The following is a 25,425-nucleotide window of genomic DNA, read 5'->3' on the forward strand; positions in this document are numbered from 1 at the left end:
GCTATGTGCTTAGAAGTATATTGGAAAATTATTAATATTCATAAATGGAACTCTAAACATTTTATGAATTATTAATTATTATTGTTAAGGAGTGAATGATTTCATAATTGATTTCTTTATATTTAACATTTTTACATTAATATTTTCAATATATATACATTTTTATATAATGATATTTCTTATAATAGAATTATAGTTACATATGATACGTCAATGTCTCAATAAAAAATTTGCAATATAAATGCCTATAATATCATAATACTAATAAAAGAGATTCCAAATTGAATATCATGTTAAGTTTTTTTAATGCCATGTCATAATATATTACTTTATTCATTTTATTTATATTTGATGTCATGATATTTAAGTTAGTCCCTGAAAGCAATTTTATATTTAGATTCAGATCAATATAACTGCCTGCCTATATTTATATGCATGGGAAGGCTGCTTCCCTTTTTCCTCTTTCTTACTTTCATATTCGATTTTTCTTTAGAATTTCGCAATAACTTCCATTTAAACTAAATCTTCGGACTATCTCAATGGCCAACACTTTGTGCAAGTCACAATTTCAATGGATTCGAGACGCCCAGTCAGAACTGACAAAAGCAAGCTAAGTTCAATGCCATCTCCTGCCATCGAATAAATATGCCATAATTTAGCCAAAGCGCAGCGTCAGGGCCAAATATGCGGCTGGCCTTGGTCGGGCCCTGCACATGCCACGCTCTCAGTTCCCCCGGGTGCCTTTGCTTGCTTTGCTTGCATACCATTCAATGTCGGGCATAAATTTTCTACCGTGCAAACCTAGAAATGTAATAAACAATTTTTTCGCCTGGTATTTTTCGTTTTTTGCTGCAGCGCGTCTAAAAATATTGTATATAAAAGCGAACAGAACGAGAAAATGTGCAGGCAGTGGCCACAGAACAATAGAAAAGCATTTTTAGCAATTTTTAACATTTTCTTTAATAAATTTTCCGCACCAGCCAGCGACACAAAAAACACTTTATCATTGAAATGCTGCAAAGTGACGACGACGACCAAAGAACTGGCGAAAATATATATGTATGTACATATATGTATATATATACATATCTATTTTTCGTACACAATGCACGCAGCGCTCGCCACATGAAAGCAACGACTACAAATAAGAATCCTACTTAGTTGCAAATGCACCGAGAATTGTGTGCTCTATGTACTTATATATAATAATAAAATTAAAATTGAAAAAAAAAATAGGTAAATAAATACAATAAAAATAAGAATCTTGTCTAATTTATACATACAATTATGTGTAAAAAATGAAATATAAAAACACATTTAAAATAATTATTTAAAAATATTCAGAAATTATATTAAGGAACCTTTTGAATTTTTTTTTGGTTTCTTCATAAAGAAAAAAATATATAAATGACATAATCAAACAAAAATAAAATATTAATAAAATATAAAAAATTAAATCAGAAATGAATTTTAAAATTATATATATATATATATATTTTGTACATATTTTACTTATTTATTTGTTTATTCTTTCATTCATATATATATTTTTTTGTATTTCATTATGAAGTATAGAAAATATATTTAAAATAATATTCTATTTAATTTTTAATAATTGGAAAGAGTTTTTATATAAAACAATTTTTCATTTGATTAATAAAAACAGCTTAATGGGAAATAAAATTGCTTTATCTATAAATATATTAATATGATTAAAAATAATATAAATAGTAAATTTAAACATTAAATATAGTTGTACTATGTATTATTTATTATACAAGCTAAGCGCAGATAGAGAAAAGTTTATGGGAGAACTAGGCTGACTTTGAAAATTGATTTATTTAAAAAAACAAATTAAAAAAGGAATTTAATCCTAAGTTTGTTTTTGTTTTTTTTTTTTTTTATTATTATACACTGTTGTTAGTTATTATTCATTTAAATTTCATTTTAAGCTAGTTTTTCACAGTTGTCAATTTGTTTCACACAAGATTTATGCCCCGCTGGAAACTTATGAATAGAGCCTCTCATGGTCAAAGGCAGCAGACAAGGTTGTCGACGTCGACGACGACGTGGTGGACGTCTGTGTGTACAACGGAAAGTGCAAAGTGTTGTAGCCACAAATTTTTGCATTGTGTTTTTTGTTAATTGCATAAAAAAGTCGCACAAGTCGCCTGGGTCGCAAAGGTCGTTTTATAAACTAAAAAGTGAACAGAACAGAAAAAAAAAAACTGACACGAAATGGGAAAAAGCACAAAAAAGTCGTCACATGCGAATATGACAAACAATTCCAACGCCTTCAGTTTAGACCGTCTGCTGGACAGAGCCAACTCCCCCAACCAACGCGTCTGTCGTTGGCCAGCTGCACTTAGCACAGCGCACTTCTTGGCTAAGGTTAAGGCTTAGAGCGAGGGAGTATAAGAGGGCTAGACGTTGAAATTAAATGCGCAAAAATTACGCTGCAATTATGCGGCGTCAGAGACGTTTTGTGAAAAATTATGGCTCTGGGAATTTTCGCTTTGCCAGCGAAAGTTTTCCGTTCGCCTGGCTTATATTTTATGGCCATGTAAATGGCAAAGCCGCAGCCTGGGGTATAATAATCGCCCTGTGTGAAGTGTTTGCTTTTTGCGTAGGTTGTCGGGGGCCATGGAAATTGCAGTTGATGATTAGGCGTGAAATATGCGACGACCAGGCCTGCAAGAGCAAAAAAGAAATATGTGTCCGAGGGAGTGTTTTTGCAAGCACAAAGCTGCCAGTCTCTCAGCATTGCAGTATGCCTAGCTGACTGGTCAAAGGGCAAATGTTAGAGATTATCAGATATCTGAAACTATTTCTTGTAAAATATATGCATGTATTAGACAATATTTAAATAGGAAATAGTATTTTTCGCGGTTTGCCTTCAATTTATTAGTTCGTAAGCTATGCGATGTGGCTTTGCTGTAACTTTATAGTTTTACAAATATTCATAAATTAACTATACAGTAAAAATTCTTATATATAAATGGCTATTAATATTATTTATTTTAATTTTATTTGTATGAAATATTTAAGTAAGAAGTTTTAACTTTATATTTCATTGATTTATGTTTTATTTATATTTAGGTCTTTATTTTGAATTGATTTTACATCATATATTTGAGGCCACTTACATTTTTTATTCTTTTTTTTTTGTTAATAAATAAATAAAAATTAATTTGATATATTTTAAATTTCTATTATTTTTATATTTTATATATAATATAATATTATTAAATTTGTATTGATGAAATTTAAGCAAATCCTACTTTTGCTTTACACAATTTTTTGCATTTTTAAGTAAAAACTATTTTTTATTAATTTTTTTAAATTTAATTTTATTATTATTACCTTTTTTGTTATATATTTGTATATTTAATTCATCACAGATATTTTTATTTAGAAAAGTTAATTTAAACTTTAAATAATCTGAAAAAATAAGTGAAATAAGTAAAGTAAATGTGTATAAAATAAAAAATATCATATTTTTTTTAAACATTTTCCTCATTTAAAATTTGTTCAACTTTATTTTATATAAAAAATATACAAGCTGCAGCTCTTTTCTTCTGCTTAGCCTTAAAAATACCAATTGCAGAGCATTCTTTTATCGGTATGCCTAAATGTCCAACATTTTACATCCAAACTGAAAATGTCTTGAGTGCATCGACTGCATTCTTTGAGATTTCTCCACTTGAGAGCACTCGAACATATATTTTCAAGAATATTGAATCGTAAATATTACTTAACTTTTATTGAAAACACACAGAGAAAGAGAAAACAGTATAAATGTGAGTTACGCTGACTATCATAGACAGCTGAGCTTATTATTCCAGTTACCTGCTACAATACATACATATATGTATGTATATATATCTGTAACTGTTTTTGCGTACCCATCTGCTTGCGCGCGCTGTGCTTACTTTTAACAGCGTGGACTGGCATTACGATTCTGGTGCCATGTCGTTTGCATTTTGCACAACAATTTTAGCTCATAAAAAGCAAAAACCTTTGGCCCTAACAGTCATAAATGTGAACGATTCTGCCGGACGACTGACAGACAGACAGTCAGAGAGGCAGACAGTCAGACAGTCAGACATTCAGAGTGGCAGCCACTCAGCGAGGAGCTGTCAAAATGGCTAGGGGCTCAAGTTAGGAGTTGGGGCCCAGAAGGCATATCACACGCCCCCACACGCACACACGCACACACGCATATGGGGCCCAGAAAGATGCCGCCTGGCTGGCAGGCCGGCAAGAAGTGGGCGGAGTCGCGACTAGTTAGAAGAGCCAAGTGCTAGGCGAAATTAAAATAAAAATGCATAAATATGAATGATGAAGACATAAAAAGCATAAAAGCAGAATGCCAGACAGAGACAGAGATGGAGAGAGGGTGAGACAGCAAGCGAGAGCTACAGAAATGATTTCAATTTCAAGTTGAATGCGTTTGCCGTGAAGTTATAACTTTAACAGTCGTCATAATATTTTGAAATCAAGACTGCGCTATAAACTAAAATACTAAATGGAAGTCGCAACGTGCAGTGCGCAACGTGCAACGCGCAACGTGCAACATGCAGCTGTTGCTTGAGTTGGAGCTGGGAACTTGGAACTGGGAATTTCGAAGTCAGAGTCGCAGCTGGCGTTGACAGTGCCAAAAGAAGGTTTGGGGGTTTGGGGCATTGGTTTGGCCGTCCTGTTTGCCTGTCGCTATGCCAGGCCGTTTAATAGCTTTTCGGGGCAAAGCGTTGTACGAGAGACACAAGTAACACGCCCACAAAAGCCCAGCCGAGAGTACTAGTTGCTGTTGCTGTTGCTGTTGCTGTTGCTATTGCCGTTGTTGTTGCTGTTGTTGTTTTTGGAAACGCCTACCTAATCATTTTGGCGTTGACACTTGACACTTGCAAAAGAAATGCGACAACAACGGGAATGTCTTTGTCTTTGTCTTCGTCTTCATCTTCGTCTTGGCTATGGCTGCGAGCCTCCCTCGTTTCGCATACGACATGTTGTACGAGAGCTGTTTTAAAATTTCTTCAGCTTGGGCCTTTTTTTTCCTTTTTTTTTTTTGCCACTTGCCAGATGCGTTTGTAAATCTGTATGTGCGTGTTTGCCTTTGAAGTTTGCGACTAACAAAGAGGCAGCTGAAGTGAGTCTCTGCGCGGGCCTGTGCTGAGTGGGTAGTACAGTTTTATAGATGGACTTGTAATGGCACGATTTGTTTATTAAATGCGATTTATTGTTGTCATGAAGATTTTTCATTTTATTAATATATATATAAATGTGAGCTGAAAGCGCAGACAAGAAACTTGAAAGTTGTAGTAGAGTCGAGATTAGACTAGACAATCATAAAACTTATTGTGGAGTATAATTTAAATAGGGCAAAATTGTTTTATCCGTTTTGTATTAAATAAAGCATATGAAATGTAAGAGAGTTTTTATAAGTAAATATATTTTAAATATTAGTATTGCTAATAATATAATATTTCTATATATCTTTCTATATTTCTATGTCTAATTTTCTGCGTTGAACAAAATATATAAAATTCTATTATTTATATATTTTAATTTATTTTATTTTATATTTACTTTACAATCTTTTTTATTACTTTGTAAATTTTATCTTCATTTTTATATAAATATTATTTTATTATTTATCTTCTGTCTCATGTATTCTACAATCTGTCTGATATATTTTCTCTTGATTCTTATGCATTCTATCCTCTATATTTAATTTTGTCTTCTTTTTTCCTCTAATTTATTATTTATATTAATTATTCATTTTCAATCTTCTATTATTCTATTATTTTTCTATAGTCTATCTTTTATCTTATTTCTTTTATCGTGTGTGTTTTATCTTCGATTTTCATCTACTTTCTGTATTATTCTATTTGCTATTCTCTATTTGCTGTCTTCTATATTCTTTAATTTTCCATCTCTCATCCTCTATCTGCGTCCTGCTCTCACGAGTTTGCTTTGTCACAAACACGCAGCCTCCATCGCCTCCATCCCCACATCGAACTGAGCTGTTGACTCAGCCTTTGACAGCATCGCGTTCCCAGGCTCTCGCTCTAATTGATTTGTTGTTTTTTTAAATATGGCCGAACTCTATAAATTATGCACTCAAGTCTCTGTCTCAGCTGCGATGCCTTCACTGAGGCGTAGCAATTTGTATGTTGCATGCAAAACGCCCGCCAAATGACGCATGAAAATACAAAATCAATAAAGAAAAGCGCCAACAGCGTTTGGAGGGGCGAGAAAAACTTTTCAGAATTGCCAACTCAGAGTATTTTTGCGGTCGCCTCAATACACAAGGCCTCCCTCCCCATTCAGTATGTACTATACCATTTATATATACATATATATGTATATATAACATCTATATGTATGAGGAGAAAAACACGCTTATTTAAGCAATAATTTCTTAACGCTCTTTTCAGGTTCGCCAGTTTTTGTTGTTGTTCCTTTTGTTTTTGATTAATGGTCCCGCTCATAAAGTGACACATTGAAAATTGGAAAGCAAATCAAGCACAAAAAGCAGCCGAAAAGTCGCAACGCAAACGCATGAAATCAGCACAAAAATAAATAAATAAATAAATAAGAAATGGCAAAGAGCAGCGGGCCAAGGAAATTTTGTTGCTAAAAGTGTAAAAAGTTGAGCCTTGCGCCACGAAAAGGTCGTCAAAGTGAAAAATTCGATAAGCGAAAAATGGACAAACGCCAGCAAAAGCAGCGACTGAGACGCCAGCGGCAGCAGCAGCAGCAGCGACAGCGACTCCAACAATGGCACAGCGCACGAATTGAAACGGAAATCCTTATTGAACTAGAGTGATCCTGAGGGGTTTGGCTTCGAGCAGCAGGAAGCAAATGGGCGAGCTTCATTCGGAGCTGAAAAGCATGCGAACAGCAGTTGCTGCTGCGCTGCTGATGCTGCGTTGGCAAACCGGAAAAGCATGCTGCCGAAAATTTGTGCTGAGTGGCAGCTGAGAGCTGCTACGGCTGCTACAGCTCCTGCTGCTCCTGCTGGTGATGCTGCTGGTGCTGCTGGTGCTGCTTAAAGGAGGCTGATGCTGTCCAGTGGCGGATGCCTAATGGCAACGCGACACAAAACACAGACGCACACACACACACACGTAACGCACAGGAAATGGCTGGAAATGCCTTTTTTCCAAGGCAACTTGGCCGTGTCGAAACAGCAAATGTCACTCAAGCAGCCCAACTGCCGCTGTAGCTGCCTCTGCTGCTGCTGCTGCGGCGCAAACGGTGTCTCAGTCGATCGGAGAAATGATTTTGTAAAATATATGTATATACCTAATGGTGCCTTATCTAGGGAAAACTGTTAAATACGCCATCTATCTATATTAATTTAATGGCGGTATGCATTATATCTCTCAGCAGGTAAGTGTAGAAATTTTTAATTTATTTACTTAATATTTATTAAATAAAAAACCCAATTTATGAAATAATGATACATATAAAATAATATTTCTAATTCTATTTAACTTTCAATATTATTGAATAATATATTATAATATATACATATATTGATATATATATAATTCGAAGAATAACATTTTTTCTGTGATTAAAATATGATTATAATTATATGAATTATGAATATGTAATAGAACTCAAATTTGTATTTGTATACTATTTTTGATATATTATTTACTTTTTATATACCCAAATTATAGTAGCATTTACGTATCGTATTTTATATCAACCAGCCATAAACATATATTATTTTAAATATAGCTGAAATCCGATTGATTGAAATGGCAAGGGGATCAATTATTTTCAATTTGCATAGAAATTTAAATTATCGATAACTATCGAGAAGGAATCATGTTTTTTCGATTTTTCACGATATTTAGACTTATTGGGGTACAAATCGTGACATCGTGACTCGACTGTATTATATATCGTGCATGGGCATTCCGGTCTTAGCATGACTTCTTCAACGCGCCCAAGTGTCAAAAATCATTGAAAGAAATTAAAATTATCCATAAATAAGAGTAATTTAGCTCTGCAAATACAACATAAATCACTTATATGCATATCAAATTTAAATTATTTAAACCTCAACTTCTTTATTGGATTATAGAGTTATAGAGAGTTACTTTTCAGCTTATAAGTCTGAAATGTGTCTCAATTTGCTGCTACGCCAGTGGCAATTCGTAGCCCAAGTGTGAGTTAATCTTTTTGATTGTTGTGTGCTATAAGTAAATCCTCAGTCCTAATACTCATAGCTGGTCTAGTCACACAGTGACCGCCTGCACTTTTCAGCAGATTAACACGTACTGTCCACATGAACTTTAATTAAGAGCCAGACAGCAGGCACAGCTTTGAGCCTACCACAAAAACACTTGTTAGCCAAGTTGCTGCTACTGCTGCTGTTGCTGCTTCTGCTGCTGCTGCTGCTGGCAAAACAAATGTCCGGGCGCAATTGAGCTGAGGCTCTCGTGAACACCCACTTGTGTCCAGTCCAGTTGGCCAATCTGTCTTAACTGCCAATTTACGTAAAAATGCTGGCACACACACGCACGCACACACACATACACATGCAAAATAGGCCATGCCCGAAACAGCATGGCACTAGATTGGGCAGGTGCTGGATGTGCTGATTTTTCATTTAATATCACAAAAAGGGCAGCTGCTGTATGTTGGTGTGTGTACGTATGTGTGTGTGTGTGTGGATTGGCACCTCGTGGGGCAGTTGGACACATGGCGCCCGTAGTTTTAAGCATAACGAATTGGATTGTCATGCCAATCGATAAATATTTGCACATGGCCAGCTACAATGAGGCGCCTCTTAATGTGGGCTAAGTGGCTGGCCAGCTATAAAGCAACTGCAGCTCAACAAAGCTACAACTCTGCCACATGGCGTGGCAAGCGCATTAGCCCACACAGAAAGAGGGAGGAAGAGAGAGAGAGAGAGGGAGGGAAAGTGAAAGAAAAGAAAAGGATGTGCTCACACAATCCATGCAGCGTTTGCCAAATAGAATTTAAATCTGTTAAATCCTCGTACAAGACAGTTTTCTGTGTTGAATTTGTCTTTGCTACAATTGTTGCTAGCTGTTCATACATATATGTATTTATATATATTTCTACAGCTACCAGTCTGGCCTATTGTGGGACAAACAGAGAGCGACAGAGAGAGAGAGAGAGAGATAGAGTTGGATATATATGTATGTATGTAGCTCCTACAAGCTTCTTCAACTTTGTGAGGATTTCATCTTTTAAGCTTTCACTCTATGTGTGTGTGCGTGTGTGTGTGTGTGCTTGTGGTGTGTCTGTACTGCGGTCTCGAAGTGATTTTGATTGAGTGCGATTTGTACTTTGTGTTGCCTACGTGTTTTGGTTTTTTAAATAATATTTACCTCACATGGCTGTAGTTTTTGTGTATCTAGGATTTATTGTTGCCTCCAGGTCTCTGATTGTACAGGATGATGTCGGCTTTCACTTTTATTGCTCGGAATATACACATATATATATATACATACAATATATATGCATATATAGCAACGGATATTGTTTGATATTATTTGCTATTTGCCATTTACTTCACCGTGGGCAGGTTCAACCATTTTCCTACCTTTTTTTTAACATTGCCATACTAGTATTTGCTCAACCGTACCACAGGAAATGGATTTATTATAGGAATAGTGCACAATAAAATATGAATATGGAACTCACGGCGGGTGGTTATCAACTCATGATTGGAGTTTGTCTAGCTTGGAGAACTGGGATCTTGAATAGTTTGTTTTTAAAGGAATCTAAGAAAAGGTGACATGCAAGGGTTCTCAGAGCTGTGATGGGAAGCAGAAATTCCAGATTTAATATACAAGGAACTCATTCACAAGCCTCTAAAATTTACAATCTTGGCTGTTCTATATGCAGACACAGATTGGATATTCAATAGGTTCTATTTTGAAATCGATTGAATATAGAATCTGTGTCCCTATAAAGAAGAGCTAAGACAGTTAGTCTTTTAGTCCAAAATTAACTATATATAGGAATCTCTACTGAGTTCAGATTCACTGTGCTTTAAACTAGAAAAGCCAACATTGTTAATATTTTTGAATGTACTAGATGTAAAATTCTTATGAAGAGTTTTTTCATTAACTCTTTCAGCTCTTCAATAAATCTACCTACAGCTACGATCCAAAGTTTTTATGTCTATGGCCAAAAAAAAAATTGAATGCCATCAAAAATTTCTCTACCATTTTCTTAACTCTAACCTAAATCTCAACAAACAAAATGATATTAAATTCGACTTTTACCACCATTTCAAAATGTTTAATATCACTTCATTGGCTGCTCTCGCATTGGCATCTTTCATGGGTTGGCAACAGCCTCCACTTTGATGAAACATTCTTGCCTTTTAATTGGCTCACGTGTGTGTGCCAATCTGAGGCACCTTCGACAAATTTCTCAAGTTCAATGCTCACAGTGCGACGTCATCGGGGCCAATGGACTCTCTGGCAGATCTGCAAATTATCGGAACGGCCTACAATAACCGATCTGCGCGTAAACTAAACAAATGGGGCTGCGCGGCGAGACGATGTGTCCGAAAATGTAGTCTATTTTGGATTATCAACTTAATGCTAAATCGATCATGGAAGCGGGTAAGAGGCAAAATGCACAAAACATAAACATAAACTCGGTCAGAGCACTGCGCTAAATGAATAAAACACATGAATTGTGAGAATACAGTCCAGTTCCGCAACGATTTACGATTGCAATAAACAGGCTGCCAAGAAGGCAGCCGACAGCAGGCATTACATTGAAATTGATTTACGAGGCGATAATATTAACAAGTTTGCCGAGAGCCGAAAAATAATTAGATCGTCTATCGAATTAGCACTTGATGCCAAAGCGAAATTATCGCGAATTGACCCTTAAACTTACTTAAAGCAAAAACTACACGGAGCTTAGATAGTATTGCCACTAGGTGTTCTATTACTAACTACTTGCAGCTGCTATATAAGTCGCTGTTGATCGTTGCTTAGGGCACAGTCATCAGCATCCACTGAAGATAGCAAGATGGTTAAGCACTTTATTCCAAGTGTGTTACTCCTAACAATTTGTGGGGCCTCTTTCGCAACTGCACAAGTAAGGAATGGCGAGATTAATGGCTTTCGAGCGGGTAAGTTTGTATTCCTTTTCTCATAAGAGCGTAGGACTAGAAATCTTTAAAGAGTGGAGTTTGTATTAGAATTTCAGAATTTGAAAATAGACTCAAAGGGGTCAGTTGAGAAGGAGTCATAGTTCTGATAGAAAGGAAAATGCGACCCCTTCCAAAACTGCTAAAACTGCTAAATTTCCTTTAAAAAATAAAGAATATTGTGTCAGATTCAGAGTTTGCCTAACATCGAATACTGAATTTGCATTACAAAATACAAAAAGATTCTATTGTTTGGACGAATGTTTTAGTTAGAAATTATAATTAATTTATGTATTCCTGTTGATTATCATGTTTCTCCCATCTGTATCCACACAGCTCTAGCTCCTATTCAGCCACGCGTTCTGCATTGGAATAGGCGTCCCGATAACCCTCAGCAGCCGATCATTATTGTACAACCGAATCAAGACTCGAACAGAGATCAGCGTCCCCCCTGGGCAGGCTACCCATATTTTCCACCATATCTTTTTCCTTCTAACCAATTTCCTCAATCCGATTCGTTTGGTGGAACCGGTGGCTCTATTATAATTATCAACCCAAACAATGCACAAAACTTTTCTCTTCCTCTTGGTGCCGGTGGTGCAGCTGCTGGTACTGGCGGTAATCCACCAGGTGGAGGTAGGCGAAGCCTATCATTCCGTCGTGAATCGATTCCACTCATTGACATACTGCAAGGGTTAAGTGCGCAGGAGAATGACTCGGAAGCGAACGAATCGGATGGAGCAGCGGCTACCCAAACACCACTGGCTGAATATGGCGCTGGTGAGGAGCAACTCGATGAGGAGCCTAACGAGGATGAGTTCGCACTGTTGGAGCGTCAGGCAGCGCGTGGCTTGAGCCCCAAGCAGTTGTTCTCATACCTGGTGCAGGACAAGAAGCGCCGCCGCTTCCAGGAGGCCGTCGCCGGCATCTTCCTCAGGAACTACAATCAGAATCGAAAGTGAGCCCACAGCGGGCCGCATGCATTTTGTATACCACACACAGTTGAGAATCGAAGTAAAATAAATTGAAATTATCCATGGCAAAAGCCAAGCCAACAGAACTCTCCTCTCTATTTGTCTTCATTATGCCGTTTGCCATGGTGCACACTTTATCATGGTTCCCCGGAGAAATCTAAGCTGAGCAGTTCCTCCTTATCTCAGAAATTTGGCTTTGCTGCATTCCACGTATTCCATTTGATATATAAATATATATATTTCCATTTTTGTTTTGTTTCTTATATTGGTTCTAGTTTGACTCGAGATTCAATAGGTTTTATTTAGTAGTCAATTGAATCCAGAATACAGCCGTTTGAATATCGAAGATATACTATATAATTATCCTCAGATAGTTAATTAAGTTTGAGTTTTATGAGCTAGCTTGATGTCAGCAACTTATGAGCTAGTTCTTTATAAGCCCCTGACATTAACTATCATAGCTCTTTCCCATCTCTATCTACATCTACGTTGAGCTACGATTTGTCAGATTTGTCAAGAAATACATACTCACAGCACACCAAGGCACGCATGCATAAAATCGCTTGCGCTGTATTGTGGGAATAATCTGGGAAATAAGTTGTTTAATAAATTTTTTTGTGGATGGAGACTATCTTCATGAAGCTTTGATGACTTTTATTTTTTGTTAAAGCAAAATCCTCTAGTATTTGAAATACGTCTTTTACAAATTTATGGGTGAGAGGTTTATTGGAGTGTTGGGAAATTATAACAAAAATCGAAATTCTATAAATTTGATATTTTGAGACTCTATCTCTTAAGATGTATGTGTTATAATTTAAAAATTAATTTTCGATAAGGACTTTAATGGATAACAGAATATCGAAAGTATATCGGTATTTGAAAAAAATCTCAATATGCGAATTACACGGACCTAAAAAAAATCATTTCAAGTCTCTAGCTTTTATATCTTCTGAGATCTGAGACTGACCGAAGGACGGAAGGCAGGCAGAAGGGCAGGGCCGATTCGACTCAGCTCGCCGCCCTGATCAAGAATATATATACTCTGTGGTGTCTGCCACGCCTCTTTCTGCATGTTACATACTCTTGATAAAACCATTATGCCCCAACTTCCCACTGAAAGCCGGCTCAGGGTAAAATTAAATAAAATCAAATTTATACCACAGATTCGAAACGTATAATTTTTTTTATTTCATTGGCTGCTTTCATGAAGCATTCGATGAAACACTCTTGCCTTTTAATTGGCTCACATGTGTGCCAATCTGAGCCGCCATTGACAATAAAATTTCTGAAGTTCAATGTACAGAGTGCGTCGTCATCGGGGCCAATGGACTCCCTGCAAATTACCGGAGCGGCCAAGAATTTTAGGACTTACAAATATCTGATCTGCCCGTAAGCCGAAACTATGTGTCTGAAAATGTGCTCTATTTTGGAGTATCAACTTAATGCTAAATCGATCATGATTAGCGAGTAAAAGGCAAAATGCAAAACATAAATATAAACTCGGTCAGAGAACAGCGCCAAGTGAATAAAACACATGAGTTGTGAGAATACAGTCCGGTTCCGAAACATTTGACGATTGCAATAAACAGACTTTAGTTTGAAATTGATTTACGAGGCGATAATATTAACAAGCTCTTGGCTAAATAGATCGTCTATCAACTTAAAACTTGATGCCAAAGTGAAATTATAGGGTGTTTACCCTTAAAAAAAAATAATAATATGAAATCTCTACTCGAGACTGTCCGACTTTAAGATCCCCTGCATTTTTGTGGCAACTAGTATACAATAATTATTAAGATGTTGTCACTTTCCAAAGCTCATGTCTTCAGTATTTGAAATATATCTTTAAGAAATGTATGTGGTGAGGGAGTGGATATATTAGTGGGTGATGAATTATAACAAACGTATGCAAATTTTACGACTAGCTTTAAGGATGTGGTGGATTAACTTTTAGAACTGCTCTTCCAAAAGACTTTAAATCGGTATCGGAGTAGTATCGGAGTAGAATGATATATACGAACCTAAAAAAAATTCAAGTTTCTAGCTCTTTATACCCTGAACCCATTGAAAATGGGAAATCAGGGTATAATGGTTTTGTTAAAAGTATGTAACAGGCAGAAGGAGGCGTGGCAGACCCCACAAAGTATATATATTCTTGATCAGGACGATAAGCTGAGTCGATTTAGCCCTGTCCGTCTGTCTGTCCGTCCGTCCGTCCGTCCGTCCGTCCGTCCGTCCGTATGTATGAACGCGTCGATTTCAGAAGATACAAGAGCTAGAGACTTCAACTTTTTTTTAAAATGTCCGTATATATCACGCGGATATCGAGTTTATCACTAAAAAACGATAACTCATTCCGATACTTTTTTATCGATAAAAAACCTTATCGAAGATCACTTAAAAAATTATATCTCCTACATCTTTCAAGCTAGGGTCTCCAAATTTAAAATGTATATTAAGATGTATTTTATACAATTTCGGTTTTTGTTAAAATTTACCCCCCACCCCTAAATCCACCCCCTCACCCTCATCTTTGTAAAAGTCGTATATCAAATACTAGAGACTTGAGCTTCGGTATACACATACATTTTAACATTATGATTACGTTCTGAAAGTTTCATTATCGATCGTACGTCTAGAAATTAAATTATTTAACAAATAAGTTCTCATTTATTGCCAACACTGCAGCGCAACCCAAGCGCAATCGCCTGTATATATGAGTGCGTGTGTGTGCGTCTATTTGTTTGCATGAGTGCGTGTGTGTTTGCTAATTGTTATTGAAATATCAGTTGCTTGTAGGGTTCAGGGGATCTCGTAGTCGAGCAGTCTCGACTATAGCTTTCTTTCTTGTTTATATTCTAAGTTTGACGCGTTCAAACATTCGGAAAAACGAACAGACAGACTTGGATAAAACGGTTCAGCTCGTCGCCTTGATCAAGAAGACATATACATTGTGGGTTCTGATACGCCTTTCACTGCTTACACTTAAAAAAACCATTAAGGCCTGAATTCCCACTTTTAATGGGCATACAAAAAATATAACTTAGAAAGCTACTTACAGCTGCTATATAAGTCGCTGTTGATCGTTGCTTAGAGCACAGTCATCAGCATTCACTGAAGATAGCAAGATGGTTAAGCACTTTATTCCAAGTGTGTTACTCCTAACTATTTGTGCGGCCTCTTTCGCAACTGCACAAGTAAGGAATGGCGATATTAATGGCTTTCGAGCAGGTAAGCAAAGGAAGAGCTAACATCCTTGGGATTTGAGTGCAGTTATAACATAGAATTGTTGAAGAATTTAAATTAAATCAATGGCGTCATAAAAAGTTAACACGTGTGATAGAAATAAAATAACAGAGTCCTTGAGAGCGTAAGACTAAAAAACTGTAAAGATCGAGAGGAATTCGTTTAAGAATTTAGGAAATTGGATCAGAGCTAAGAGTTCTGATGGAAAGAAGAATAAGGCTCTTTTCGAAACTGTAAAATTTCCTTTTGAATATATTATTTATGATTTATGATTCATCGAACACTGTTTTTACATTGAAAAATATCATCAGTTTCTACTATTTATATTCGCGCTTTAGTTACAAACCGTTCACGATCACGTTTCTCCAATCTCTATCCCCACAGCTCTGGCTGCGAGTGTGCCACGCCTATTTTTTTGGAACGGCAGTCAAAATAGCCCGCAGCGACCGATCATTGTTGTGCCGAATCCAAACTCGAACGGAAATCAGCGTCCCCCCTGGGCAGGCTACCCATATTTCCCACCATATAGCTTTCCTCCCAACTTTGGCTTTCCTAACAATCAGATTCCTGGGCTTTCCAATTTGTATGGTGGAAACCGTGGCTCTATTATAGTAGTTGATGCGAACAATGCACAGAACTTTGCGTTTACTCGTGGTACCGGTGCTGCAGCTGGTGGTACTGGTGGTACTGGTGGTAATACTGGTGGTACTGGTGGTAATAATGGTGGTACTGGTGGTAATAATGGTGGTACTGGTGGTAATAATGGTGGTAATAATGGTGGTAATAATGGTGGTAATAATGGTGGTAATAATGGTGGTACTGGTGATAATAATGGTGATACTGGCGGTAATCCACCAGATGACAGTAGGCGAAGCCTATCATTCCGTCGTGAATCGATTCCACTCATTGACATACTACAAGGATTAAGTGCGCAGGAGGAATCGAATGGAGCAGCGGCTACCCAAACACCACTGGCTGAATATGGCGCTGGCGAGGAGCAACACGATGAGGAGCCTAACGAGGATGAGCTCGCGCTGTTGGAGCGCCAGGCAGCGCGTGGCTTGAGCCCCAAGCAGTTGTTCTCATACCTGGTGCAGGACAAGAAGCGCCGCCGCTTCCAGGAGGCCGTCGCCGGCATCTACCTCAGGAACTACTATCAGAATCGAAAGTGAGCCCACAGCGGGCCGCATGCATTTTGTATACCACACACAGTTGAGAATCGAAGTAAAATAAATTGAAATTATCCATGGCAAGAGCCAAGCCAACAGAACTCTCCTCTCTATTTGTCTTCATTATGCCGTTTGCCATGGTGCACACTTTATCATGGTTCCCCGGAGAAATCTAAGCTGAGCTGTTCCTCCTTGTCTCAGCAGTTTGGCTCTGTTTGCTCCGTTCCACGTATTTCATTTGATATACATGCATGGATATATATATTTTTCGTTTTGTTTTATATATTTGTGTTGGGCCAACATTTGGAGAGTTGGCATTTCTAGTTTCGAAGCAGTCGCAGCACTAAAATAATCTGCAACTGCAGTTGAAATATTTATTTGCAATTCCCCAAACTAACGTGTGCCTCTGCAGCTCTCTCCTTCACTCTCTAGCTCTACCTCTTCCACTCTCGTTTTGTCCCTCTTGCTACTGTGGTATGAAATGTAACCACACCGGCAGCAGGTTGCTAAGGCATGGTCCAGCAGAACTTTTTGGTTCATTTGGGTTTTAGCGTAACAAAAAGTTGTGCGTTTCGAGTTGCATTTATTGTTTCTGGCGCTAAACTTTCAGAGCCATGAAAAAATGAGACTTAGTTGTATAAATTGTAGCGCATATTTTATATTAAATATCAGTTAGTATTTGTCTTATTCTATTGCAGTGCGCCAAGCATCAAGTCCATCACAAATAGGACCAAGCGAATTGTGTTTGGCTTGAACTAATTTAAATGCTAAATTAAATATAAAGAAAAAAAAAAATTAAGAAATAAACTTAAATATATAACAATTTTCGACCACATGAAAAAAAAGCTAAAAAGTCGAATAAATAAATAATTTTGTAAATTTAGTTCTAGGTTTTTCTCATTGAAAGTATTACTTAATGAATAATATAAAAATAATCATATTATAGTTTTTCTTTTTTTTATAATTTGCATTTGTCTCACTATACGACTTTCTTCACCTTTAGCCGTTTCGGTTAAATATAAAATTTTATTGGACATTATAAGACGTTTTTTGCTTCTGTTTTCATGCACTCATCTGTCTGTCTGTCTGTTATGCCGCAAAACTTTGCAGACTTAGTTAAAAAGCGTTAAAGCTGAGGCATATTTTGTAGCCTGGCCCAAAGTTTTCCTCAGACAATCACGAGTTGTAGCAGTCGTTGTTGGGCTCGTAACTGCCAACAGTAGCTTCCCAACTATGCATGGCTCAAATTCCTATAGCTCAGTTGTTGGCCATTTCATTGGGGCTCCGCTTCGCAATGCAACGAGCAAGCAGCCAGAGCACGCTTACAAAAACAAAATGGCGAAAGACGGAGACAGAGTGAGTGAGAGAGAGAGAGAGAGAGTGAGAAAAATAGGAAAAATATTGGCAGCCCACCTGGCTACAAACCCATATAGCTAGCTAGTCTAGCAGTCTACAAAACTCCTTTGGCAGAGTTTCTCCTTTTTTTCCTCATATATATATATTTTTTAAAGCAGCCTGAGCTCTACACGGATACGGCACGGTCGTTGCTGGCTGCTGCCGGTTGCCGGCTGCTGGTTACTGTCGTTTTGTTGCATGTCCTGCGGCGGCCGAACTTGTTTGAAATTTGACGTGTGTAGTTTGCTGTTCTATCGGGCGCTAGCTGGCTGGCTGGCTAGCTGGATGGCTGGCCTGGCTGGAAGCCTAGCAGCAGGCAGTGCACTTAGTTTTGCAAATTTATATGCCAGCTGCAACGGCAGCACGAAAAATGTTCGTTTCAATTTCGCTTTTTTGCTCGGCTTCGCTTAACAAATTGATGAATGTCTTGTCGCTGTGCTTGGCTTGGCATGGCTCGACTCGGCTCGGCTCGGCTCAGCTTGGCGTGGCTTGGCTTGGCTAGGCATAAGGAGAAGGCTCAGCTAGGCTAGGTTCGGTTGGTTTTTAAGGGCATTGCTGGACTGTGCTGACTGGCCAACTTTAGTAAGATGAATGTTTGGCCAGGCAAATGACAGGCAGCGAGTGCCTTCCATCTTGATTTTTGAGTGCATAATGACAGGAGAAGCCCTGGCCAGCCATGTAATTGGTTAGCACCGAGGCCGACGTGGCAGCGTCTACGGCTCTTAAAGTGCTCTAGCAAGTGCTGTCAGGGCCAGGCAAAAGAGCAGCCAAAAATTAGATGAAAAAAGAGGAAAGAAGACACACACAGACATAGTGCAGCATCAAAGGCAACCGGATAAGCGCTGCTGGTGGAGGCATCATCATCATCTCGGTCGTGGTCGTGGTTTGTCTCGGTTTGCAATTTCACAAATGGATTTGTTGTAATTTCTTTTGCCACAGCACCTGATGCTCACACAGCGACAGAGAGATAGACAGACACGCAGACATACAGACATTGGGACAGTCAGACATTGCAAACAGAAATACACAAAGCACAAACAATGTGGAAATAGGAAAAACCAAAAAAAAAAAAAAAAAAAAAAAAAGGAGGCGGACAGAGCGAACGCGTTAGAAACTTTTACACTTTACACATTTTCACATATGAAAATATTTTTTGCAAGTTTTTATCACTATGCCAAAGAACCGCCACGAAAAGGGAGGCGGAGACGCAGACACACACACACACGCACACACTGACATACACAAAACATTTATGGGATTTGTGTTTGCCAGACATGTTTGCATTTTGTATATGCGATATGTTTGAAAATCCCATTTCTCCCATTGGGTCGGCATTGCCGTTTCGGATTTGAGTACGGGCCCTCTGCAAAACAGAGGGAATTGTGTTCTGACTTCACTTCTTTATTTCTGTTGCTGAATCGCTGAGACGCGGCGAAGTTTTCAACTTGAAAGAAGCACGAGGGCTTGGGATCCAACATGTGTTGGTGTGCAAAGGGATATAATAATAATGGTGATAATAGTAATATTTATTACTATTATCTTAATTATGAGCAATGTAAATTATCAGTTTGATTGCTCATAAAGTTAAAGAAGTTACAAAATATTAATATGAATATATGTTAGTATATTTTACATATTAAAAAATATATATTTAAATAGAAATAAACCTATATGAAACATAATCATGTTTATCAATTGCTTAACAATTATTATTATTATATTTTAATATATTAATAGTATTATACTATACGAAAAATATGTTTAATGATAAATTAAAGATTCATAAGCAATTGAAAAGCACTTCATTGATTTTTATATATTTATATTAATATTTAAATATATATTATACCACCTCAAATAGTTCCAATAGAGCATATTCCCAAATACAGTTTGTTAGAGATTGCCTAAATTTTCTATGGAGCAATGCTTACTACATAGTTAACCAATTGTCATACTTTTAAAATATATACATATATATATTTTATTTATTGTAAATGGGGCTTTTCTCTTATAGGATGACTAGTAGAAATATAATAGCATATGTCAATTGATATAACATAAAATAATTATATATGAATCTATATATATATTTTAATTTTTTTTTATTTATACATATTTATTTATTTTATATTTTGATTTATATATATATTTTATTTTATATATTTTTTTAATATACGAAAATGTCAACTGCCAAGATAATTTATACAACTTTAGTCATAAAGAAAAGCCTTATTGTCACTTGGCTGATTGTAAGGGAATTGCCTCATAGCCATATGCATTATGTATTTGCAGCTTAGGCCTTTTTTCGCCTTGCCAATCGTTACGGTACTATCTGTTTAATAGTCTAAGCCATCTTGATGGTGTCTCCACTGTCTGGCTGATGAAATATTAACAATTTGCGTGCCCGTTAAATTTCGCACATTTTCGATGGCTGCGTGCTTGTCAGGAGGAACAACGGCAAATGTTGAATAAATATTTATTATTAATATGAGGACACAACAAAAATAAAAAAGAAAAGAAAAACCGCTAAAAGCAACAACTTTGCAGCCTTAATGACCACAACTGACCATAGCGAACATTTTGAAGTTGTTGTTGTTGCTGTTGTCTGTTTTACAAATGACTTTCGTTCACGTTAGCTTCGTCGTCGACAACGTCGCCAACTTAAGTCATAATTTTCCATCATAATTTTCTATTTTTCTATTTATTATGTCCAAGTTGTTGTTGCTGTTGCTCAACGTCCTTATTGTAGTTCAGCTTGATTAGTTTCTAACTGTCTCTCTCTTTCACTCTGTCTCCGCTCCCGCTCTCGCTCTTTGTCTCTCGATTGCTGGCCATATTATATTGTATTTAGCTGGCCAAGTTTATGCCACTATAAGCAAATTGAGGTTATGTTGACTCTGTTTAGTGCTTTTGCTTTATTGCTGTTCTATATCGCTCTAGCTGAGATTTTCCGATTTTGCTTCACTCCACTATTTGCCTGATTGATGCGCCCGATAGACTGTTGATTGAGCGCTGAATGCCATAGTTTGAGCTATTAAATGTATTTATAAGTCTTTCATATTTATGGACGTTTTCTTTGCCATTTATAACAGCTGTGATTGCTCAAGGAAATCATATAGTAGTTTGATTGTGATTATGCATTTTAGTTATTTAAGCCTGGTAGGGAAGTTCTATATGAAATGAGATTGAAGTGAAGTCATAAAAAAAAATATATTTAAAAATATAAAATACAATTTTAAGCCTAATGGAAAGAAAGTAATTTAATTTATATTTATTTATAATTAATATAATATATATATCAAATTAAATTTTTTTTTAAGTCTATATCAAAATCAAATTTGGCAATCATTTTTTATTACAAAAATTAATAAACCAAAATTTACAATAATTTCAAATTATTTTAATTTTTTTAGGTCTGTATTAAATATATTTTTGTATTAATTATTAATTGTCCAATTAAATTAATTAATTAAATGGTTGAGAATTATTTCAAGTTATGTATTAAACAGTGATTGATAAATATTAAATTAGTTATAAAATAATAAATAAATAATTAAATGCATAAATATATTCCTTAGCTTACATATAAAAATGATGAATAATTTATTCAATGTATAACAGCTTAAAAGTATATATGTTTATATATTCGATATGAAAATAATATTATAAAGCTATAATATACGTATACATCACTTATTCAGTACTATCACAGACATTTATGCATAGCCCAACTCTTTCATTTCGCAATGCGATTATCATAAATAAGAACAAAACAAACAAAAATATTTAAAAAAAATAAAAACACAAGAAAAACTATAATCGAATGCGCGCCCACACAATGGCAATAAAATTATATAGAAATCACCGAGGGCGAACAATAAATTCCGAAATGAAATGAAATGTGCCGCCAACTGGCAACAACATTATGTCAAGTGTGCATGCAGGCGACACCTGCAACAGAAAACGGGCGGCAAAAAATATTGGGAGGAATACAAAAAAAATAAAATAAAATACAATAAAATAAAATATATACATACATATATATTTTTACATGTATGTGAAATCAGCGCTCAACGGCGGAAGCAATGTATTTGGTCTGTTCCTGCGCTTTGTAGCCAGCTCCGATTACAAGCAAAAAATACCAAAAAGCAAGTGAGAACGTTGCAGTCGGGCATTACCGACTGCATAATACTCATTAATGACCCAAACGCTGCCACACCGTTAATTAATTAATATATTATTATTTATGTGCAAATCAATAGAGGATGCCAGCTTTTTTTTTCAAGTCTCTAGATCTAAGACTGTAGAGGATACAGATATCCCGATTTGCCCCGACAGGCGTAAATATGTTCATCATATCTTTTGGAACTTTTAGCTTTCTAGCGCTTCCATAGTTTCTGAATGAGGAAATGAATTTTCCAATTTTCCACAAACCTAGATCGACATAGTATTGATACTTTATAATGCAAGCTTCAAATTCACAATATATAAAATTCAAGTCTTTGATTGCATCGGCCATGCGGACGAATCGCACATAACCAATATGCCCATTCCAATTTTGTGAATGAGTATAAAAGTGTACCACATACATAGATATTGATAATATATGTGTATATAAAGCTGAAGCTGGAAAAATCGAACAATGTTTGGCGCATTTTATACTTTGATGTGCGCTGTGGCGCATTTGGTGTGCTATTTTTAAAATGTTTGCAGCATGCGCACAGCAGGTGGTGTCACTGTGCCTGAGCCGTTGCCTTTGCCTGCGAACCGTTCCTCTGAACGAAGCGAACGGTCTATGAAGTGCCGCACCAGGAACGTGACCAACTACTACTAGCCAATGTTGACAAAGTTAAGGCGCGCACATTGGCTGCGTCCACTTGAAGCTGACAATAAATCAAAGAACATTTGTCATGCACACGCCCGTGTAGCATTGCCATCATCAACATTTGCCAAGAGCCATCGAGTTTCGGGCCAAATTGCTGAAAAGGTCTTTTCCATTTTTGTTTTTGGTTGTTTTTTTTTTTCGTACATATATTTTAGCCTCTACCTGTTGCGCAGGCGCCGCACCGCCTTGTTTATGAGGGTGCTGCTTGGCCGGCTCGGTCTCGTTCTGTTATTGTTCTTGAGGCCCAGCGCTCAATTGATTAGATTAACGGCTCGAGATAACAACAACTGGCTGGATGGCCGTCCGGCTGACCGTCTGGCTGGACAAGCAACTGCTCTGCTACAGTTTTTGTTTTTTTGTTCTGTTGTTACTGACCACAGTCGGACACTGTTGCAGATAGTTCACAATTCTCTCAGCGCTCAGTGGTCAGTTCCCAGCCTCCATGCTTGAACGCTGCAGACACATAAATCATTTTTGTTTATTAATATCGTTTAGTTTTGCCTTCGCCTGTGTTTACGGCTCTTTCTCGTCTCATCTCGTCTCGTCTCTCTCTTTGTGTCTTGTCTTTTTGAATTTTAGCAAGTTTGTTTTGTTAGTTTTCAAAATCGATTTACAAATTTATATGCAAGCAGAGTTGGGGCTCTGCAGCTCTTGTCCAATATAGAAGCTGCGCAGTTTTAGTATCGTGTCTGCAGTTCTTGTAGCACATAAAAATGTTATAAGAGAACCCAAAGTAGATATGGATTTTGACATGGGTATTTGTGGGCTTCGGCTCCGAAATAAATAAGCTTTGAGAGCGGGCAACTAAATTATTCAAATTTTTAATTGACAATTCCAGTCGGAGCAACAGTTTGAATGTGCTCGATAAATATTTAAAAATACTTTCCCAAAGTTTATAATATCAATTTACAAAGTTTGGCTGAAAAAGTTTTGTAAATATTTAAAGTATTCATATCGCTATATTTTAGGAAAATATTATATATACGCTGACAATAATACAAAATCAAGTTGAAGTCTTTTAATGCTATTACAATTTCTATCAAATGATAAAATAAAACTGGATTTAGCAACTCTCTAAGCATAAAATTTTAGTAATATTTCTTTCTTTCTTTAAATTATGGAATTAATTAGACTAGTGAGCGCTTTTATTTATGTTTGAGCACTTCGCAACGCACTTTTATCAAATTAATTTGCCACTCAAAATAATCGCTGAAAAATGCAAAGTAAATAAACAAACTGGAAGAAACTGTTTATTTAAAATAAAAGAAAATACAAAAATAAACATAAATAATGAATGCCCCACACAGACTCACAGCGTAATTTTTTCCTTTTTTTTTTGTTTGTATCATATAAATATTCATACAAAAAGAGAAAAAATTATAAAGAGCGAGTCGGCAACGAAGCCACTGACCACTTGAAAGAAAATCAGATAAACGAATTGAATTGAATTTAGTTAGTCAGTAGGCAGCTGGCATTATAATAATGCGTTACACATTGTGTAGGCAGACCAGACCCAGACCCTAGACACAGTGACAGAGGCGGAGAGAGACCCTCTGGCTAGAGTCTCTCCGTACACTTGCTTCGCTCTGCCTATTTCAATGGGTCGAGTTTTTCTTTACTAATTAGTGAGACCCCCTGGCTGAGAGATACAAAATCGAGGCTGAAGATTTTGATACCCCGCGGCGACTGCTTCCAACGTCGCATCAGAAAATAGTTTAATAAATTAATTACCAGCCATATCATCGAAATCAAGTGGCACAAGTGGCAAATGTTCCCCCTCACATTTGCCTGATGAACTTCTTGTGTAAAGTATTTAGTTTCACTGCGTAAAGTTCAAAAGTTGCGACACAATTAACTTAAGTTATTGCAGTGTATTGTTGAAAAATATATAGAAGAATTTGAATATCTAAATTTATATTTTTACATCATATTTGATTTCTCAATCAATATACTTTTTTATTTGTTGAAATTTTAAGAATTGAAAATTTACTTTTTCTTTTGTGGTTCATTTAACTTATTGTTATTTATTTTATTTTATATATATATTATTATTTTTATATTTATTTTAATTATATTTATATTTATTTGTATTAATTTGAAAAAAAAAAGAATATATATATCTACAGCTGAAAACAAGAAAACAAACATGCATATAATATATGTGAAATTATTTATAAAAATACATTTTTTTTTTATTACTGATTAAAAAAAAAAAGGATATGAAGTATTTTTAGCTGAAATTAATTAATTTAATTTCCCTCTAGAATTTTTTGAAGGCAATATTAATTCCCGTAAGTTTGTGTTTATATTTTAATTTTTATATCAATTTTTTTTTATACACATTAATTTTTTCATAAAAACAAAAAGTTAAAGTTTTTAAATAAGAAAAAAATTAAAATAAATAAATAAGTAAATAAAAATAAGATTTTTAAGTAATTTTAAATATTCATAATAATTTTTCGACTTTATTAAAATACAGAACTTTTGTATTTTTGTCATATTACTTTATTCATAATTTCGTCAAAACCCTCTTCTAAATAGTGTATTCATTATTCATGCACTGCCCACATTCACATTTCAGCCGTTCTA

At 36.1% G+C, this 25,425-nt stretch overlaps 1 protein-coding gene across 3 annotated transcripts; it reads left to right on the top strand.

Annotated features, from left to right (window-relative positions):
* The first annotated feature begins 10,195 nt into the window (after positions 1-10,195).
* Positions 10,196-16,818, top strand: LOC149091741 (uncharacterized). Of its 3 annotated transcripts, none has more exons than XM_089258184.1 (2): positions 10,196-11,149; positions 15,772-16,818. In XM_089258184.1, exons 1-2 carry the CDS (start codon positions 11,047-11,049, stop codon positions 16,557-16,559), a joined length of 891 nt encoding a protein of 296 aa, XP_089114310.1. In that variant the 5' UTR covers positions 10,196-11,046; the 3' UTR covers positions 16,560-16,818. The 3 variants fall into 3 exon arrangements, with proteins under 3 accessions (XP_089114310.1, XP_089114311.1, XP_089114309.1); XM_089258185.1 differs by lacking the exon at positions 15,772-16,818 and adding an exon at positions 11,504-12,227 and having other exon boundaries at positions 10,197-11,149; XM_089258183.1 differs by lacking the exon at positions 10,196-11,149 and adding an exon at positions 15,199-15,372.
* Positions 16,819-25,425: the final 8,607 nt, after the last annotated feature.

This window comes from Drosophila navojoa, chromosome 3 (assembly GCF_054131105.1).
Source record: "Drosophila navojoa isolate 15081-1374.11 chromosome 3, UAZ_NAV_1.0, whole genome shotgun sequence".
Classification (NCBI taxonomy): domain Eukaryota; kingdom Metazoa; phylum Arthropoda; class Insecta; order Diptera; family Drosophilidae; genus Drosophila; species Drosophila navojoa.

Excerpts from the sequence above, each read along its gene's own strand:
- LOC149091741 (XM_089258184.1), top strand. The coding sequence starts at position 11,047 with ATGGTTAAGCACTTTATTCCAAGTGTGTTACTCCTAACAATTTGTGGG. Across the intron at positions 11,150-15,771 it reads GATTAATGGCTTTCGAGCGG|CTCTGGCTGCGAGTGTGCCA; the intron begins GTAAGTTTGTAT and ends CTATCCCCACAG.